At 46.1% G+C, this 21,516-nt stretch overlaps 1 protein-coding gene across 5 annotated transcripts in view; it reads right to left on the bottom strand.

Annotated features, from left to right (window-relative positions):
* Window positions 1-21,516, bottom strand: part of BBS4 (Bardet-Biedl syndrome 4) — a 127,984-nt gene that overhangs the window by 56,671 nt on the left and 49,797 nt on the right. For all 5 annotated transcript variants that reach the window (XM_073363109.1, XM_073363113.2, XM_073363111.2 and 2 more), the window contains exons 3-5: window positions 14,766-14,845; window positions 1,308-1,371; window positions 177-288 (exon numbers count right to left, since the gene is read on the bottom strand). In XM_073363109.1, coding sequence (XP_073219210.1) covers window positions 177-288; window positions 1,308-1,371; window positions 14,766-14,845 — 256 coding nt within the window. The remainder of the gene's footprint in view (window positions 1-176; window positions 289-1,307; window positions 1,372-14,765; window positions 14,846-21,516) is intronic.

Genomic DNA, 21,516 nt, shown 5'->3' on the forward strand with positions numbered 1-21,516 from the left:
GATGCACTGTGATAGAGATCCTAATTTAATAGGGAGTTCTCGTCTATGGAAACCAATCCAAGTGCTGATGGTGAGGAAACATACTTGGGATCTAAATGGTATTAACTTTGCATCTGGAACAAAGCTTGCCATGTCCTGTGTGACACTTCAGAGTGTGGGAATAAAATGACACTCACAGTGATCGCGCCACCTGTTTGAGGTTGTCAGCACTCTGAGGATTTAGAATGGAACATGTCTGAAAAAGTTCTAGGGATTCTTGAATCTTCCCTTCTAAGCGAAATATCAAAGCTGCAAAGCAACACACACAAGGCAAATTAGTTCATTACTCTGTAGGGAAGACAAGCTGCATCACTGGCAGGCCTGGACTGTACAGGGAGGACAGATGGACTGTAACAGTTTCCATTCAGATGCTCCCTGTATTACAGCAACATAACCAGAAACTCATATTTGAGTAGGCTGAGGTGCCAGCACTGACTGAGCTAGGGTGAACACAGGACTGTGTTTGCTTCGAGGCTGAAAACCACTTTAGAGGGGAGGGAGCCCTAAGTCTTCAGTAACAGAAAGTCTGAAATTCTCTTAGCCCCTGAAATGTTCCAGTGTACTGCAATTTGAACTGCAGCACTGATGCTCACCAATGACCTTCAGATCATCCCCCTGCCTACATTCTCCAACATGACACAGGGAACGTCAGCCTTCAGGGCCATGTTCCTTTACAAAATAAATCTCTTTCTTTTCATCTCGAGAACAGATTGTGGTACTCTAAAGAATCGAGGGTGGTTTGAGATAATGCTTTTCATTTTCATAACATTCCAAGGCAATGAATGTTCTGACTGTGTAAGCAAACACAGCAGCCACTATATACTGAACATTAATGCATCCTTAAAGGAAACCATAACCAAACAATTACCTTAAAGAATATGGCTCTAACAAAAAACACATTTCACATGACACAGTCAAATGCACAGGGCCAATTATAACCAGAGCCAAGCATCAGCAGTTCCAGGAAGATCTGAAGATATCGGATTACCAAGAAAAATCCATGTACTCACAAGAAGAACCAATCTGTTCATTAAAGTGATAACCATGGATTTGAAAATTAAACCAGGCAAGTAGAAATATTTCAGAAGTTATAGCATGTCTATGCACTCAGTTATAGCATGTCTATGCACTCAAGCACATTTTCATAAGTCCTGCTAGAGTTCACATATGGTATTTATATTTGTGGACTGTTTTTTTTAAAACAGGGAATTGCATTTCAAACCAGAAGTAACTCAGTAACTTATTTACATAGTCTTCATCTGGCATACCTTGAACATAGACTGCATATTCACACATTCCCTGAGTCTCGTGGAGTTGCTCTTTGATAGCAATCTGAAACAATGAAGTGAAAATTATATAAAAAACAGAATTCCTGTCGCAAGAGCATCTCTTGGACGTTGAACTTTATTCCCTTATATTAAAGAAACAGGCAACCCAATAATATAATAGTTTACAAAAAACCCTATAAAAATCTTTCAGATACCAGTATTTCAGTAAAGAAAAACTACATTTAAGGTGATATTTATTTCAGGCTGGCTAAATATCCACCCCTAATCTAGTTGGAAAGCATGTTTTCTATGTACTGTGATTAACTCAACTACACTACACCAGTGCTCATAACACAAAGGCACAATATCTTCAGTCTTTCATTTACCCTGAATTTAACAAACTGAATTTGAAAACAAACACCATACAATGCCTTACTGCACTGCTCTTGCTGATTTCCTTCCACTTATCTGGCAAACATGACACTAGGTAACTTCCACATGCGATATAACAACACTAATGTTCATGCAATCAGAGTTTGTGCTCTGAGCTACCCTGTAAAATGACTTCTGAAAATAAGTGTTTCCACTTCACCCGTCAGCTGTAGCAAATTCCTGGGGATAAACTCCAGTGCTATTAATGTTGTAGACTTCCAGAATTTTAACAATGTTGCTATCAAGAACCATAACTGAAATTCTCAATACTTGTAATTTGCAGAGCTCAGCTTTCCAAGAATGTTTACTTCCATCACACAGCACAGACTGGAACTGAGAAACTGTAGGCAGTGTGTATGGATGTGTGATTTTTTTAAAGGAATATTTTTCATCACTCTTCTGGGTGTGAGGGAAGGTTGTTCACGATAAAGATGGTAACCATACAACAGAAGAACAGGGAGAAGAAGGTTGGGGAGAAGAAATCCAAGACAGAAACACTCTATCAGGGAAAGTTTCAGTAAAAGCCCATTACAGTCTATATGGGAGAACAGCACTGGGAGCACTGTGGTCCTTTTACTATTGCTCCCTACATTCCTATAGATAATTAGATATTCCCCAGAGAAAATCCCACATGGAATTTATAAAAACATCCCGCGCTAACAGAGGCTTCCACTTGAGGAGCTTTGTGAAGAAATGAATAAATTTGGAGCAGCTGCAATTGAGTCAACAAAAGCAGAATGAAAAAGTGATACTTCTTGGAGTAAGGAGAGGAAGGGACTGATAAAAGTGTCAAACCCTTACTGGCTCTGTTCATGTGACTGATGGGTCCGGGATCAGGCTGGAGATACTCCATAGTGCCAGCTGTAGAGTTAATTCTACTATACTCTGGTCATGTAACAGAATGAAAACATTTCAAAAACCAGATTGGACCTTTGATACGACAAGGAGTATGACTAAGAATTGATTGCACTGGTCTGTCACAGAGGAAGGGCTCTGAGGTTTCTCCCTCAGTCACAAATTGGCTCCTTAGGAATGGAGCAGATTGGAGTGGGAGAGGTGGAAAGGGGACTTTGTCTCATTCCAGTCTAGCAGTAACTTGGTGCTGCTCTGATACTCCTGCCAGCAATGTTATCAGCATCAGCAACCCCCACCTCAAGCAAGGAGCTGAATGAAGGGAATGGAAATAAGGGGGAAATTGACCTAAAATCTAGCTCATAAGGAGTTTGAGGGTGTGTGAGTGGGGAGGTTATTACAGTGAAACCTTATCACTGTGAAATGTTTTGTGAAAATGAGGACACTCTCACTTTAGCAGGTGTGGATGGAAGATGCATATGCTAAGATCCAAGGGGAAAGAAAACCAGTGGTGAGAGAGCAAGACAATACAAGAGAAAAGAAACCCCAGGCTGCCCTTCCCCTTGGATTTGCATCTGCTGATCTTTTAACTAACAGACTCCTCCCACAAATCTGCAATGTTGCATGTACAGATTAGATAAGTATTAGATGTTCATAAACAGATCTCTCAGCAATTTCTAGATACCCCATTGTAACACTAGAACTTAACATAACTGTAGTCAGCCATTTTGTGTGTCCAGTCACTGCTAGCTGAAAACCAAACACCACATAGCTAGGAATAATTTTTAGGACTCTAAGAGACAAGGCCAAATAGTTGCATGTTTGTCGTTTTGCTAATTAAAATGGGAGGAAGGGAAAATGTTAACCAACCATAAAAGTAAAAAAAAGTAAATGAATAGCGATCTTGTATTTGGGTGCCTCTAATATATAAGTTTATTATGACTAGAAATATTAGGATTTTTTATTAATAAAAATAATAAGCAATTTGCTAAAACTAGAAAAACTGGTAATGCACTAGGGGTTACTATAATTTATGTGTTTTGTAAAAGTTAGCTATAAAAAAAGTAAAAGTAAACACCTCGGAATAGCCCGAGGAAGCGTCTCTTTGGGCAAGGAGCTGACACCTAAACTCCCCAGCAGCTGGACGGAAGGAGGGCCCCCAAAAGTCTAGCTGTTGATTACTCAAAGCCATTTCAAACTTTGGGTAACTATGAAGTTTTGTAATGCTCTAAAACCTACTGCTACAGCATGAGTGTATGTATGTGCTTGAAAGCTAATAAAAAAGTAGTTTTGGGTAAAAGAACTCATTTGTACCAATCCTTTATCAGACAGAGGAGCTGTGTCCCCATGGATTTATTCCTGAAGAGAAACAGTTAAGTTACCACTGCTTTGGGTTCAGAAAGCCCTCTTTGATTATGGAAAGCACATTTTTCCATCCACACCGTATCAGTCTCAGATCAAGAGAGAGCAACAGATAGGTCTCTTTTAGAGACATTTGATTAATTCTTTAAGCCCTGAAAAATCACATAGCAAAAGTGCTTGTGCTAAAGACAATGAACTATAATCCCAGTTTTTCCTCCCCAATTTTCCTTAACTTGCTGACAGAATTTAAGAATCTTGGAAGAAGATCAAACAATAGGGTGAATTTAATGAATTAAAAACGTGTGGTTATTTTAATTATTCCTTCCTTGTGTGTAACAGAAAATGGAGGGGATTTTAAAAATGGATGAAGGGGGAAGAAACTGGATTTGAAGCTGCAAAGTAATCTATGAAGATGCACACATGAAGAGCTGGATTTCAAAGTGAAGTCTTTGACAATCTCTGTTTATTCTCGAGTAAGTGTGTATCTGCATCACAAAACTACTGCACATAGTCTGGCACCAATGCCTATGCTACTGACTGTATAGGAAAAGCAGAGGGTGTCACAGCCTAGGGCTTTGTACAGAAGTTTGTCTTGCATCTGGCCAGCTCCAAAAGCATCAGGATTTAACAGCCAGTACCATCAGTCTCTTATTTCAACAAGCAGTAAAATTCGCCAAAAAACTCAGAAACACCAAAACAAAATTGGAGGGAATGGAAGTGTAAAAGTACTAATTAAGTTAACCCTTTCATTTCTGGAAGGTGTGGGTGACGGAACAAGTCATTCTGCATTGATGATTAGCATCATTGGTAAATACGGGGATTTAAAAAACTCTTTAATAGACAGAAGTCAGGGGGGAAAGTCAGGCAGAATTCAGGTAAAAGTTATGAAAATCAAGAACTAATGCACAGGAGGATGCCTCTCTCTGAGAGCTGATTAAAGGAATGACTTGCCATCAGAGTTTACTCTGGTGTTACAGAACAGAGTCACTTCTTAGCTAACCCTTGACAGGGCAACTGTTCATTCAATAAACATTGGAGCAATAATGGATTTTTAAGGAATAACCCAAACTATATTTAAACCTCGTGCTCTGCAGTGGACTAGATCACAAGGGCCCATGACAATGGGAGGGTCTGATCCACTTATTTCCTCATTCTTTAAGATGCTAGACCTTCATATACTTCTTTCTGGAGTCTGCTTTGTGAGTGTGTACTCACAAGTGTGTGCACATGAGCACATATATGAGCAAGACAGAAAGGGGTATCCTTTTCTATGCTGTGGCCCTGACCAACCCTTCTGACTTTGTTCTCAATGTTTCATTTTGGGAGCCACCAGGAAGGACTTTACAGACTATTGGGGCTTCACAGACCAGCGTGAGAGCTACTGCTTCACATCTGATCTACAAAGGAAAAGAAAGTTAGGTTCCTCTTTAAATGCAACCAGATTAATAGAGAGGGGAAGTGATTTTTATTCAGACTGTCAGCACTGATTTTGTTTATACCCATTTATCTCCAAGATTTGAGAGAAAAGCTTTCTGTGTTAAGGATTCAAAGCGCAACTTCAGTTAGTAGCTGAGTGAGCTCCCAGTCAACCAAGAAGTTCTCCAACAAAGATAAGAGAAGCCAAGACCTGACATCCCTGACATTTCTAAAGGGATGGAGAAGGGGGGAAAACAAGCAGGAGTAGCAAAAACCAATCCAACTGCCAATTCCCCTCCTCCTAGCCTTTTGCAGGTCCCCTTTAATGAACTGTGTTAGTCTTGTCTAAAGAACATACTGTTTAAATGACTTAGATAATTTTTTTTCACTTCAAGGTCCAAGAGACACAGACAAGGTTTTCATCTCAAGGCCAAAAGACCAAAAACATCAAGACACTTGATAACAGCCTTTGATAGGCCAAGAGACTATTTACACTTGATCTTTACTACACTTTTTGTCTGCTCTGCATTACAGTTCTGCACCACTGAACAGTTCCAACCTATTCACCAAACTGAAGACATATCAAAAAGTGCAACATATGTGTAAAATGAATGACCTGCAATCAAGCAAAGTCAAGACCTTTCCTCTCATTCTCTTATGGGAGATGTTTGCTCAATGCAATGTCTTTCTGTTGCCTCTGCAGTACCTTTGAGAGACTCTGCACTATGCAATAGAGTTATAATCATCTGGGAAAACCTATTTGTCACTAGAGAAAAAGGAAAGCCTGTATTCATTTTGATATTTGAGTTTTAAAAGGCAGTAAGGAGAATCAACTGGGAAAAAACACAGTTGAAAGTAACTGTTGTTCTTCAAGATGTGTTGCATGTCAGTTACACTACAGGTGTGTATATGCCTTGTGCACCGGTGCCAGAGAGTTTTCCTTAGTGATACATGTGGTACCTGCTCACTATCTAGCTCTTTGTGCTATGAGTAAGGGTATAAAGGGCGGAGTTGCTCCACCTTCAGTTTCTTCACACTAGAACCTGTTAGTAGGCTCTGATGCATCAGGGAAGGAGAGTGGGTCATGTAATGGACATATGCAACACATTTTGAAGAACAGGTAAGTAACTGTTTTTTAGTTATTTGAGTGCTTGCATATGTCCATTACACTGTAGGTGACTACCATGCTGTTACCTCAGGAGGTAGAACTCAGAGCCTCATTGGAAGAGAGACTGTAGGACCAACTGGCTACATTTGCATCTTACCTTGAAGCGGCAGGGAACGCATAATGTCTGATGAAAGCATGAACTGAGGACCACGTTGTTGCTGTACTGATGTCCATGATTGGGACATGTGCCAGAAACGCCATTGAGGTTGCATGTGCTCTGGTTGAGTGTGCTGTGAGTCTATCAGGAAGCATTACTTCTTTAGCAGCATAAGTCACCACGATGCAGCTGGTGATCCATTTAGAAAGTGTCTAAGTTGTGACTGGATGACGCTTCATATGTTCTGTGTATGGCACAAAGAGCTGGGAAGAGGCCCAAGAGGGCTTTTCCTATGCAGGTAAAAAACCAACAAGCGACAAACATCGAGAGTGGTGAGCCTTCTCTCACCCTATGCACATGCAGCTTTGGAAAGAAAACTGGCAGATATATAAATTGGTTCATGTGGAATTCATAGATCACCTTGGAGAGGAACTGAGGGTGTGATCTAAGTTGGACCTTGTAGAAAACAGCATACAGTAAATCAGTGACCAATTCATTCAGTTCACCTACCCTCCTGACAGAAGTGATGGCCACTAAAAATGACACCTTTGCTGATAGGTGTAAAAAAGAGCATAACACCAAAGACTTGATGAGAGGTTCCATAAGTGCAGACAACAACAAATTCAAATCCCAGGAAGGTGTTGGTTCTCAGACCGGTGGGAATAATCTCTCCAGACCATTCAAGAATCTGGTAGTGATGAGGTAAGCGAAGACAGTCTTGCCGTTTATTAGAGGATGGAAAGCTGAAATGGCCACAAAATGTACCCTAACAGAGCTGAATGCTAGATTGAACTCTAAGTTTCAAAAGACAATCTAGGATTGACTGAATGCTGGCCTGAGTTGGACACACATTATGGGAGGCTCCCCACATGAAGAAATGTTTTCACTTAGGTAGGCAGCTCTGGGGGAAGGTTTTCTGCTATTAAGAAGAACGTTCTGGACAGCCAATGATCAGTGCACTTCCTCTGCACTCAACCACTGATGAACCATGCTGTGAGGTGCAGTACCAGAGGATTCAGGTGCAGCATGGATGCATGTTCTGCATTAGGAAGTCTTTGGTCACTGGCAGTGGTAAGGGTTCCTGAGAGGACAGTTTGTGGAGGTCTGAATACTGCGTCTGTCTTGGACAAGCTGGAGAAATAAGGATCATTCTCCTGTGATCTTGCTTGAGTTTGATGAAGACCCTGGGAATCAGAGCACTAGTGAGAACACATAGAGGAGGTCCTCTTCCTCCAGAAACAGGAAAGGTTTCAATACTGACCGACGGCTGTGACTTGCCTTAGAAGAGAAATGGGGACACCTCCTGTTTGACGGAGTCATAAATAGTCCCATGGACAGAAGGCCCCCTGTGTGAAACACCCAAAACTAGAACGTTCGTGTTGAGAGACGTTTGTGATCCAAATTGAAGGATCTGCACAGACAATGCACCAGGTCATTTTGAACTTCTAGTAGGTGAGATGCCTTGAGAGTGACCGAGTTCCAAATAAACAGGTTCCATAACTTGACTGCCTCCTGGCAAAGGCTGTTGGACCTGGCACAACCTTGCTTGTTCCCATAAAAACACTACTGTGGTGTTGTCGGTGAGAACCTGGACAGTCTTGCCTTGGATGTGAGACTGGAACTACTAACATGGATAAAATATCACTTGCAACTCTAAAACATTTATGTGGAGCCTGGCTTAGTGGGCAGTCCACAACCCCTGGGCCTGGACGGGGCTTGGATGTTGTCATGGCTGATTCCCCACTCTGGCACTTTGAGTGAAGAAGTTGGGGGCCCACAAGGACTCTAACAATTTATACTGGCCACTCCAGGCTGGTATTAAACTCCCAAGGTTACAGCTTCTCTCTGACCTTGGATGGGTAAATGCTGCCACTACCCGAGTGCGAACCCCCTCCCCCCCCCCCCGGCCTTTTTGAGAACCTAGGAAGGAGCACTTGGGAATTCCTTCCTGTGGGGTACCCTCAAGCCCTTTCACCCTCCCTTTGAGGAAGAGCGGAGAAAGAAAACAAAGGAAATCAGCTGTTGCCACCAGCTAATTAAACAACATATGCACAAACCTCTTAGGACACAAAAACCCCATCCTGTTCTTAAAAAAGGTAAATTTTATTAAAAACAAAAAGAAAAAAATACATCTGGAACTTAGGCTCTTGCTAGATTTTAAAAAAGCAAGTATAATAATTAAACATCACAAATGGTTTTCTTGAGATCCAGCTTAAAGGTTACAAGCAAAACAAAAGCACCTAGGGTTAGCACAGAGGAGTCCACAAGCCATATAGAAATAAAAGAGATAAACCTAATCGCATCTTCCTAGACATTTCTTGGTCTACTTATATAACTGTGGTTTCAAATGAGGAGTTTCTAGGTATGACCTGATGGTTTTCCATACCTGGCTGCATTGCTGCTCTGTGTCTCCTCTCTGGGAGAACAACCACAGACAAACAAAGGGAAAGTTTTTCCCAATTTAAAAAATTCTACCACTCCCATTGACTCTTTTGGTCAGGTGCCCACTCCCTTCCTTTTACCTATGGGCTTTTTTAACTCTTTACAGGTAAAGCATGTAGAGAACAGCTATTAACAGGGATTTGGTAGCTAACTGGCTGGTTGAGTTTCCATAAAAGGGAGCTATCTCCCCCACTTCATTTATCACAGAGGTGCTCCCCATCCCATGACTAAGGCGTCTGTTAACATAGTCATGGATGGGAGAGGGGGAGAGAAGGGAACTCCTTTGCACACATTGGATTGGCTCATCCACCAGTTCAGAGAAGACAACACAGTGTCTGAAACACAAACCAGCTCGTCTCAGTGGTGACTCTGAGGATGATAGACCAAGCTGAGCCATGCCTGCAGCAGTCTGAAGTCTGGTGTGTGGGGTGACGTATATACATGCTGCCTCATGACCTAGAATCCTGAGGCAATCCCTTACAGTGGTCTGGGGATGCTCCTTGAGGAAAACGCATAGGTCCTGCAGAGTTTGAAACCTGGAGAGAGGCAGAAATGCCCTGGCAGATGTTGAAATAGGTATACTGTAAGTTAAGGGTAGTATACCAGTCTCCTGGACCTAGAGAAATATAATTGTGGCCAGGGAAAACATCCAGAATGTCTTCTTGACATACCTGTTCAGGTTCCAAAGATTTAGGATTGATATTAGACCTCCTCTGGCTTTGAGAATGAGAAAGTGTTGGGAACAAAAACCCCTGACCACTGAAGAGGGGGCATGTCTTCTATAGCTCCCATAGAATGTAGAATCTGCACTTCTTGCCTTAGCACAGACTTGTCAGAGGGATCCCTGAAGAGAGACTGGGAAAAGGAGTGGGAATAGCAAGGAAATGCAAGGTGTATCCTGATTCCCCCGTGTTTAACACCCATTTGTCCAAGGTGATGGACTGCGCCAGGCATGTAGGAAATTAGATAACCTGACCTGGAAATGCAGGGAAGGGCCAGAGAGATCTAGGTTGGGTGACATGCTGTCCTCAACATAAAAGAGTCAAATCTTCTGGTTCAAGCCCTTGGGATGACTCGAACCTGAAGGAAGTGGAAGGCATCTATGTCCTCTGCAATCTTTGCTTTCTTTTAGATTGGTCAGCCTGACGGAAGAGGTAGCATTGCAGTCTAGACTGGTATGGAGAATAATATTTTGTCCTCCTCATTGCCAGTAGAGATTCAAGGATTTCAGAACTATTCTCGAGTTCTTCAGGGTATGCAAGGCTTGATCTGTTTTGGATGAGAACAAGGAATACCCTTTGAAGGGGAAGTCCTCAGTTGTCTATTGCAATCCTTCAGAGATGCAATCAGGAGCACTGGTGCATTCTTAAAGTTGTCACCATGACCTCGGCTGCAGTCTACCACATCCCGGAAAGCCTGCAGAGATGAATGAGTGATGAAGCAATCCTCAGCCATGACTAATTCAAACTGCTCCCTTGAATCTTCAGGCAGCTTGGTGATAAAGTGGGATATAGCTTCCCAGTTGGACAAGCCATAGCACAACCAAAAGGCATGTTAGCTGGCAATCTAGAGTTGTAGACTGGCAGAAAAAATTATTCTATGGCAAAAGAGCTCAAGCTTTTTTAGTCTTTTTTGTCCTGGAGGTAGGCTTAGCCTGGACCTAACGACTTCTCTGATTCACTGTGGCCATTGTTAGGATGTAGCTAGAACTACTCAAATCCCGGGGATGGAGCCTGGTATTTCCGATCCATTCATTTGGCCACCAGAGAAATGGAGGAAGAGGTCTGGCATATCGTTTCAGTTGGCTGCATGATGGCATTGTTCACAGGCAGGGCTACCTTCCCTGCCACAGAAAGATGGAGAATGTCAATGAGTGTGTGTGTATTCTCCTCTACAGGTTCCAGAGAGGCTGCCATTCTCCTGAGTAACTCCTGGTGTACTTTAGTCATCCAGTACTGGGGATGATGCCTCCTGTGCCAGGACCTCATCATGTGATGAGGAAGAGGTATGAGGTGTTTGCCCCCAAGGCAACTATTAAAGCCAACCCCGGTACAATATCAGGCCCCAGGCTTGTCTGACCCAAGAGTCCCAATTCTTGGACAATCTCTTCTCAAAGCCACAATAATGATAGCAATGACGAGAGTAAGCTTTAGACTCTGGGTACCAGGACACCTGAGAGTTGACTTATCTTTGAAAACTCATGGCGAACCGGGGAAGTCCCGGATGACTGGAAAAAGGCTAATGTAGTGCCAATCTTTAAAAAAGGGAAGAAGGAGGATCCTGGGAACTACAGGCCAGTCAGCCTCACCTCAGTCCCTGGAAAAATCATGGAGCAGGTCCTCAAAGAATCAATCCTGAAGCACTTGCATGAGAGGAAAGTGATCAGGAACAGCCAGCATGGATTCACCAAGGGAAGGTCATGCCTGACTAATCTAATCGCCTTTTATGATGAGATTACTGGTTCTGTGGATGAAGGGAAAGCAGTGGATGTATTGTTTCTTGACTTTAGCAAAGCTTTTGACACGGTCTCCCACAGTATTCTTGTCAGCAAGTTAAAGAAGTATGGGCTGGATGAATGCACTATAAGGTGGGTAGAAAGCTGGCTAGATTGTCGGGCTCAACGGGTAGTGATCAATGGCTCCATGTCTAGTTGGCAGCCGGTATCAAGTGGAGTGCCCCAAGGGTCGGTCCTGGGGCCGGTTTTGTTCAATATCTTCATAAATGATCTGGAGGATGGTGTGGATTGCACTCTCAGCAAATTTGTGGATGATACTAAACTGGGAGGAGTGGTAGATACGCTGGAGGGGAGGGATAGGATACAGAAGGACCTAGACAAATTGGAGGATTGGGCCAAAAGAAATCTGATGAGGTTCAATAAGGATAAGTGCAGGGTCCTGCACTTAGGACGGAAGAACCCAATGCACAGCTACAGACTAGGGACCGAATGGCTAGGCAGCAGTTCTGCGGAAAAGGACCTAGGGGTGACAGTGGACGAGAAGCTGGATATGAGTCAGCAGTGTGCCCTTGTTGCCAAGAAGGCCAATGGCATTTTGGGATGTATAAGTAGGGGCATAGCGAGCAGATCGAGGGACGTGATCGTTCCCCTCTATTCGACATTGGTGAGGCCTCATCTGGAGTACTGTGTCCAGTTTTGGGCCCCACACTTCAAGAAGGATGTGGATAAATTGGAGAGAGTCCAGCGAAGGGCAACAAAAATGATTAGGGGACTGGAACACATGAGTTATGAGGAGAGGCTGAGGGAGCTGGGATTGTTTAGCCTGCAGAAGAGAAGAATGAGGGGGGATTTGATAGCTGCTTTCAACTACCTGAAAGGGGGTTCCAAAGAGGATGGCTCTAGACTGTTCTCAATGGTAGCAGATGACAGAACGAGGAGTAATGGTCTCAAGTTGCAGTGCGGGAGGTTTAGATTGGATATTAGGAAAAACTTTTTCACTAAGAGGGTGGTGAAACACTGGAATGCGTTACCTAGGGAGGTGGTAGAATCTCCTTCCTTAGAGGTTTTTAAGGTTAGGCTTGACAAAGCCCTGGCTGGGATGATTTAACTGGGAATTGGTCCTGCTTCGAGCAGGGGGTTGGACTAGATGACCTTCTGGGGTCCCTTCCAACCCTGATATTCTATGATTCTATGACTTCAGAGTCTGATGATGACTTGGATAACCAGGGTGGCGTGGTGCCTGAAGGAATGTTTGGCAATCTTAATCAGGACCTATGTCAGGAGCACGGTACCAGTGACAGCATGGATGGCTTCCTGGCTGCTGTTAATATGTGGTGTAAGGAATCCAGAGCCGGTCCCACACTAGTGGGCAGTATCGAGCCTAAGGCAGACAGTTCCATGGATGAATGACGTGCTGCCAATGATCTATTCTAGAAGGCTACATTGGTACTGCACAAGGTCTTTGCTTTGAAGCAAAGGCAATGGCAGCACTGACAGGCATAGTAAGTCTCTAGCCGTGATGTAAGCCTCCTTCATAGTTGATACCAACATGAGCTGCTGATCTGTAGTGATCAGGGAAGACTGTTCTGTAACCATCGAAGTAGCCTGTCTTGATGGTCCCTGAGAGGGCACCGGAGCTGACGACTTAGGTCTCTGAGTGACCCGGTACCGGGGAGTAGCAAGCCACAGGGCATCCTCTACCTTTGGTACCTGACTGACACCCTGTGGAAGAATCCTGCACCCTAGATGTCGAGAAGCCGGATGCAGACTTCTGCTTGGGCTTTTGAGACTCTCTAGGCCTTGAAAAGGTCGGACCCAGAGATGGGGATCTTCTGAGACCTCTTTCAGCTGATATGACCAGGAGAGCACTTCAAAGAGCTTCCTCTAGATGATCAAGGTGGCTTTAGTGTTTTAGTTCTAGTCTTTAAGCCATGAAAGATAAAGCACCCATCTCTGATGTGGCCCTCACCCAAATACTTGAGGCAGTAGGAGTGAGGGTCATTAACAGGCATAAACTTCTTGAATTCTAGGCAAGGTTTGAATCCCAGGGACCCGCCAGCTGGAAAAATCCCAAAAGTAGGGCTAAATCAAATGAAATAAACTTAAAATTATAAAGGAATAAAAGAAAAGAAATCCAAAGACTTTTGAGAAACACTAGTTAGATCTCAGAGTGGTAGCCATGTTAGTCTGTATCAGCAAAAACAACGAGGAGTCCTTGTGGCACCTTAGAGACTAACAAATTTATTTGGGCATAAGCTTTTGTGCGCTAACACCCACTTCATCAGATGCATGGAGTGAAAAATACAGTAAGCAGAATATATATTATAGCAGATGAAAAGATGGGAGTTGCCTTACCAAGTGGGGGGTCATAGAATCATAGAATATCAGGGTTGGAAGGGACCCCAGAAGGTCATCTAGTCCAACCCCCTGCTCGAAGCAGGACCAATTCCCAGTTAAATCATCCCAGCCAGGGCTTTCTCAAGCCTGACCTGTCAATGCTCACGTGCCAATTCAATTAAGGTGGAAGTGGCCTATTCTCAACAGTTGACAAGAAGGGATGAATACCAAGTGTATTTTTCACTCCATGCATCTGATGAAGTGGCTTTTAGCCCATGAAAGCTTATGCCCAAATAAATTTGTTAGTCTCTAAGGTGCCTTGTTGTTTTTACTAGTTAGATCGAGTAGTAGTTCACAAAGAGCACTAATGATCTGACCACCAACGGTAAAGAGGCATGTGGCCAGGGACGGGACCGTCCCTATGGTTACTGCTAGGGTAAACTCTCTGGCACTGGTGCACAAGGTGTGCCCATACCTACTGTGAATGCACATACGCAAGCACTTGAAGAAGAACTTAAAAGTGTACAGATTTGTAAACAAGGCTAAATATAGCCAAAGTAGTTTTCACATTTGCTTTACCTATATTTTCTCTCTGTCAATTCAGGAAAGAATGTAGTTAGGACCCATACTACTCTCTACCTAAGAAGACTAATTCGGCAAATACCATTTTTTCCCCTTATGTTTTATACCTAGAAATGCTAACCAGAGGTCTAGATCCTTAAGTACTATAAATTGTTGTAGCTCCATTGAGGTCGATAAGAGCGACACATATTAACACCAGCTGAGACTCTAGCTGAACACGTTTACCACAACTCAGACTTCCTATAGAAAATACAGATCTGGCTTAGGAACTAAACAATGAAACCAGTAAACCATTTCCCACTGACCAGCTCTTACCTTACACGCATCATAATCTTTGCAGATATAGTGCAGGTGTATCAGCCAGTTCCTTCTCTCCAAGATTGGCAGCTCTGGCACTGTGTGGAAAACATTAGCAGAACACACATAACATTGAGAAATGATCTGGCAGAGAACACTCATGCATGTAGGGTAACCAGATGCCCCAATGTTATCAAGACAATCCCGATTTTAGTGACTGTGTCTTATATACGCAACTATCTCCCGCCCCCCCAAAAAAGTGTCCCGATATTTCACACTTGTTATCTGGTCACCCTACACACATCAGGCCAGAAAAATATCTCTTTGGTAGGGAAAGTCTCCACATGCAGGACAACCTAAACTAGAACTGCACCAGGGAGCGCTATTAGTCTCTTGACTCAAAACCTGGAGTCTGCCCTTCAGTGTTAGAAAGCAAAAGGAGTTCCAAACTGATGGATAGAAAATACTGTTCAATAAATAGTCTAAATAAGCCTCTTTCACTGAAAACTCAAACAATAGCACTTCATAAGACGTGAGACATCTGCTCCTTCCAGCACAGCTTGCTGGAGCAAACAATGCTAACACCCTGCCTTTGCATACATTGTAGTCTAATGCAGCAGTTCTCCAACTTTAGCAATCCGAGGACCCCCATTTTGATTCAAAAAATTTTTGCAGACCCTGAAACCCCCGCTCAGCCCCAGACCCTGCCCCTACTGCAACACTTCCCCCAGCTGTGAGAAGTAGGTGATGGGAGGGAGAGGGAGGAGATGAGGGAGGGAAGGAGAACAGCTGATCAGCAGGGCCCGCAGACCCCTGGAATACCCTCGTGGACCCCAGTTTGAGAAATGCTGATCTAATGCCAACAATGGTTTGTTGGGTTTTGGGCTTCCACAGATGCAGAAAGAGCTTTGGGAATGGACATGCTAGGGAAGCTGATAATAATTTAAAGAAGCCAAATTTACTTCTTTGAAACTGTGCAAGATTACAAAATGTCACACCTTTGTGGGATATGGTGAAGCCACTGATGAAAAATCTCTTTGATGTAGTGAAGAAGAAAGAGAAATATGCTCCACTACATCAATTCTAAGGAGCCTGCAGCAGTCATGGCAAGTCACAAATGGGTATTGCTTGGCTGGTAATGCTCATGTTGGGTTTAAAAGTTTAACCCATTCCTGTGCATTTCTTTAAGACTTGAAATATATTATTTGTTTGTCATTTCTGCAGTTCAGATGCTGGTAGCCCAGACGTAACCATAGCAACTGGCAAAAAAGCTAAATGCTTGCAAGTCAGTATAATGACAGAAGAGTAGAAGCAAGGCAAGACAAAGATTGTTGCAGCAGCAGGAAGGATGATAGAGCACTAAGACACCTTCCTCCCTGTCCCCACCCCGTGGAATGCAGACCCATCTACACAACTGTCAAACTGAGGTGTGCACTTGGCTTTCATAATGACAGCACAGACAGATAGGAATACCACTTTAAATTTTCCATAGCAACTGCCACCAGCTTTCAGCACAGGTCAAGATCAGCTAGTAGAAAGAAGAAATCCAGCAGATTTCAGAAATCCAGAGTGAGTCAAGGCAGGAGATCCAAGTATCATCATCTTTTAGAAACTTTTAACTTAACTAATGTAATTTACTAATTTACTTTTAACTTCATGATTTGCAGCGAATAGGAAACATGCATTCTGTACTACCACTGTGGCGATCTCTCACAGCTCATTCCTTCAACGTGTGAGAAGCAGAGTACTTAAAGAATGCAGGTTAAAAACAAGTAAAAACAGCACCATCATCCACCTCCCGCACCCCCGCAACTTTAGCTGACAAGTTTCTCCAACTGTGTTACAAACATCACTTTGAATAATTGAAATGGAAAGAATTTTTAAAAGCCAATTTGTTTTTCACACTGCATTCCCAGACAAATCTATATTAAGATGGCAGTACAGTTAAGAACAGCAAACATCAGTAATTTATGATAACACACACTACAGGGATGATTTAATTATGGCAAAAAAACAGCATTTTAAGGCCCAGGAAATTCAGAGTTAGACTTAAAAGAAATCAAAATATGTTAAGGTGTGGAAATGCACAGTTGGGCTCCCAAACAACCTTAACTCTGCCCTGTTGTGGCACTATGCAATGACCCTATAAGTATGTTTAAGATTAAGGTTTTTTCACTGTTATTTTTAGTAAAAATCACGGACAGGTTGCGGAGAATAAAACAAAAATTCATGGGAGCCCAGGACCTGTCTGTAACTTTTACTGAAAATAAACAGGGGGAGGGCTGGGGATAAGAGGGGAGAATGACAGCTGATTGCAGAGCCAATGGCCATTATCTTTAAAAACTCATGGTGATCGGGGGAGGTCCTGGATGACTTGAAAAAGGCTAATGTAGTGCCCATCTTTAAAAAGGGAAGAAGGAGGATCTGGGGAACTAGAGGCCAGTCGGCCTCACCTCAGTCCCTGGAAAAATCATGGAGCAGGTCCTCAAGGAATCAATTTTGAAGCACTTCAATGAGAGGAAAGTGATCAGGAACAGTCATCATGGATTCACCAAGGGCAAGTCATGCCTGACTAACCTAACTGCCTTCTATGACATGTGATATAGCATGACCAGAGGGCAACAGGAGAGTACTTTTTTTTTTTTTTGAAGCAGAAAAGAATTTTATTTGTGTAACACTTACAAGGAATCACCAAAAAGGATAAAGCAAAACTATGCAACAAAAGCAAACACAAGGTATAACACAGCAGCCTTCAGGAGGGAGAAGTGTTCAGGCCAGCCTGGGCCCAGAGCGGGGGGGCTTCCTCGACACTCGTGGTCTTCCACCCTCCTGAGTTACCTGGTGGCCGAGAGCGGGGGGGCTTCCTCGACACTCATGGTCTTCCACCCCCTCGAGTTACCTAGTGCCACGCCCAGTGTCACCGATTATTCCTCTCCTGAGAGTGCCCGACAAGATGGGGCACAGCTGCGGGGTGGGCGGTTTGGGGGGGATGTACACCACGTGTGATACGACCCCTCCTAGGTGACAGTAATGATGGTATCCACAGCGGCAACGGCTGGGACTGGGGTCTCTCGCTCTTCCCCTCAATCAAAGGGTCAGACGGAGGGAACCGGACGGGGTCACCGAGCAGAGAACCTCGGACAGCGCCCACCGCTCCTCGAAGGCGTCAAGGGAGTCGGTGGACGCCGCCCAGAGGAACTCCGCCCGGATACGTGAATGTACTGAGGATCGGAAAACGGCCCCACAATCGCAGGACGCTTCATTAGCCAACCTCCTCTCTCTGGTTTTATAAATGGCTGTTTTAGCTAGGGCTAGGAGGAGGTTAACCAGGAGATCTCGCGATTTTGTGGGGCCACGGATGGGGCCACGTGTAAATAAAAAGGTGAGGGGAAAAGTGTAGCCAAAAGCATAATAAAATATTCGTGAGGAGCCGGAAAAGGGGCTGCAGCCTGGCACACTCTAAATATACGTGCGCCAGGGTTTCCCTCACGTTGCAAAAAGGGCAAGTATCCGGGATGGGGGTGAACTGTGTCAAAAACACGCCCGTGCTCACAGCTCCATGAAGGAGCCGCCAACTAATGTCCCCGACAGGCCTTGGGAACAAGGTGGAAATCAGGCTGGCCCATCGGGGTTGTTCACCCTCCAAAGGTGGCAGGAGGTCCCGCCACTTTGTATCGGGGCGGGACACCAGGGTGTGAGCGTGGAGGGTGTGAAGCGTGAGTGTGTATAAATATTTCCGTGGCGCGATTTGGAAGCTGACCGGCTGCAGTTCATGCAGCTGGCTCGCAGTGAAAGGGTAAGGGGTTTGTTGGGATCTACAGGGTAGGGGCCCAACTGAAAGATCCGGCGGGCCTGGGCTATAGGGTGGGCGGGGTGTGCCCTCGCACAGGGCTCGGTTGAGATAAGCCTGAGCAGCGGGCGTCAAGGCGGCCATCACCTCCTGAAGTACGCGCTGGGGGGTACGAGGTCTGGAGAGCCCCATGCGCCCAGCAAGCGTCAGGGGATCCAGCCAGTCTCCCCAGTCGTAGTCCGGGAGGTCTCCGATTCTCGTGACTTCTGCCAGGACCAAACTCTGGCGCACCGAACGGGACTCCGCTGCCTGCACACGGAGCTGGGGGTTGTGTAGCACGGGCTCCGCGAGGAGATCTGCTCCCACGGTGGCCACCACGGACCTGGTCGTTGAAAACAGTTTCCAGGTCAGGAGGAGGTCCTGGTAGAAGACCGGCAGCCCGGAGAGGTCTTGTGGAAAACCTCTCCGACAGAGATAAAAGAGCTGCCAGTCGTATCGGAGCCCTTGGAAGCGGTGCAGGAAGGCGTGCACCAATATGCTCCATGTCGAACTACCTGCACTATAAAGGAGCCTCTGCAGGGCCTGGAGGCGGAAGACACGGACCTGAGTGTGCAGACACTTCAGGCCCTGCCCTCCGTCCTTCAGGGGTAGATGAAGAACCCCAACAGGGGCCCAGTGCATTCCTGACCAAAAGAACTCTAGAATCGATGTCCGGAGGTCGGTCAGGAAACCTGGGGCCGGGACCAGTGTGTTGAGCCAGTACCAGAGCGTGGACAGGACTAGTTGGTTAAGCACCAGTGCTCTCCCTCGGAGGGAGAGACATCGGAGTAGCCTCGTCCATTTCCAGAGCCGCTCTATCACCCTGCCTTCTAAATTTTGCCAGTTCTCCGGCGGAGAAGGGTGCGTGGTAGAAAGGTAAACTCCTAGGTAGAGCAGTGGGCCCGTGTTCCACCGGATGGTCTGAAGCGCGGGTGGGAGGGAGCTGACCTGCCACCAGTCCCCCACCGCCAAGCCAGAGCTCTTGACCCAGTTGACTCGGGCAGAGGAGGCTGCCGAATAGATGGCCTGGCAAGCCTCCATCCGCGCCAAGTCCCCCGGGTCCTGGACCACGAGGAGCACGTCATCGGCGTACGCCGACAGGACCAGCCGCAGATCCGGCTCCCACAGCACCAACCCCGTCAACCTCCTGCGGAGGAGACAGAGGAAAGGCTCGATCGCCAGAGCGTACAGCTGGCCCGAGATGGGGCACCCCTGCCGTACTCCTCGCCCGAAGCTGACCGGTTCGGTAAGGGTCCAGTTGAGCCTAACCAGACACTCCGCGGAAGCGTACAGCACCTGGAGGAAACTCACAAACTGAGGTCCGAATCCAAACGGCTGCAGAGTGCCCAGGAGGTCCACTCTATCGAACGCCTTCTCTTGATCAAGAGACAGGAGGGCGAACGACAGACCGTCTCTACACCCGAGTTCCAAAAGATCTTGGACTAGAAATAGGTTGTCAAAAATGCTGTGACCCGGGACAGTATAGGTCTGGTCTGGGTGGAGCACGTCCGCCATCACAGACCCTAGCCGCAGCAAGATTGCTTTCGCTACGATTTTGTAGTCCATGCTAAGGAGCGAGACAGGACGCCAGTTTCGTAAATCGCGGAGGTCCCCCTTCTTCGGCAACAAGGCGAGCACTGCTCGCCTGCACGAAAGGGGGAGGACCCCACCCTGCAAAGACTCAGCCCAGACAGTGGCTAGGTCTGGGCCAAGGATGTCCCAGAACGCGCGGTAGAACTCCACGGTCAGCCCGTCCATGCCCGGAGATTTATTGGTGGGCATGCGACGGATGGCTTCCGAGAACACGGCCAGGGTGAGAGGCAGCTCTAGTCGGTCTTGGTTGCCCACACTGACCGTGGGAAGTTCCTCCCAGAGCACCCTGCAAGCGCCAGGATCGGTCGGATCCGGGGAGAAAAGGCTTGTGTAGAAGTCACGGGCCCTCCCACACATCTCCACCAGATCCGTGAGGGGGGCGCCGTCTTCTGCTAGAAGGCAGGTGACGTGTTTCTTGGCCCCCCTCATTTTTTCCAGGGCGTAGAAGAAACGGGAGCCGCGATCCATCTCCCAAAGGAGGCGGATGCGGGATCGAACAAAGGCACCTCGGGCCCGATGGTCCTCGAGAGCCTGGAGCTCCTCCCGATTCTCCCGGCACGCTCTGCAGAGGAACGGTCCTCAGGGCTGGCGGCCAGACGCCTCTCCATCTCTAAGACCTCCCGTTCCAACTGCTCTATCACTGCATTTCTCCGTCGGCTGGTGCCCCGGGTGTAGTCACGGCAGAAGAGCTTGGCACGCACCTTCCCTAGATCCCACCATTGCCGCGCCGAGGGAAAGGCATGCCGCTGCTCTCGCCAGGCCTGCCAAAACTCCCGGAAGGACGTCACGAAGCCCTCATCCTCCAACAGGCTGTTGTTAAAGTGCCAATAGGCTGGTCCCGGCCTCTCTGCACGGAGGGAGGCCGTTATCGTGGCTAGATGATGGTCGGAAAATGGGGCCGGCCAAATGTTGGAGGAGTGGGCCTGTGAAAGATGGAAACGGGATAAATAAATATGGTCCAACCGAGAGTGGTGTGACCGACGGGCCTTCACCCGGACAAAGGTGAACATGGAAGCATCATCCGGGTGGTGGTCACGCCAGACGTCTACTACGGAGTGATGTTCGACTATTTCTCGGAGAATGTTCGCAGCGGCCGGGCTCAGCTTGTCCCCTGAGCGGTCCTGTTCCTCGAGGGTGGTGTTAAAGTCCCTTCCCAGGACTAAGCACTCGTGAGAATCTAGGGTGCCGAGGAAGTCGGACACCCGCTGATAGAATTGCGGTCGCTTCGGGCTCGTTGTCGGGGCATAGATGTTAACGAGATTGACCACGAGCCCCTCCATACGGACTCGGAGATGCAGCAGGTGGCCCGGCACGGCCTCAGTGACCCCTAGCACCTCGGGCCGTAGG

The sequence above is a fragment of the Lepidochelys kempii genome, chromosome 10 (assembly GCF_965140285.1).
Source record: "Lepidochelys kempii isolate rLepKem1 chromosome 10, rLepKem1.hap1, whole genome shotgun sequence".
NCBI lineage: Eukaryota > Metazoa > Chordata > Testudines > Cheloniidae > Lepidochelys > Lepidochelys kempii.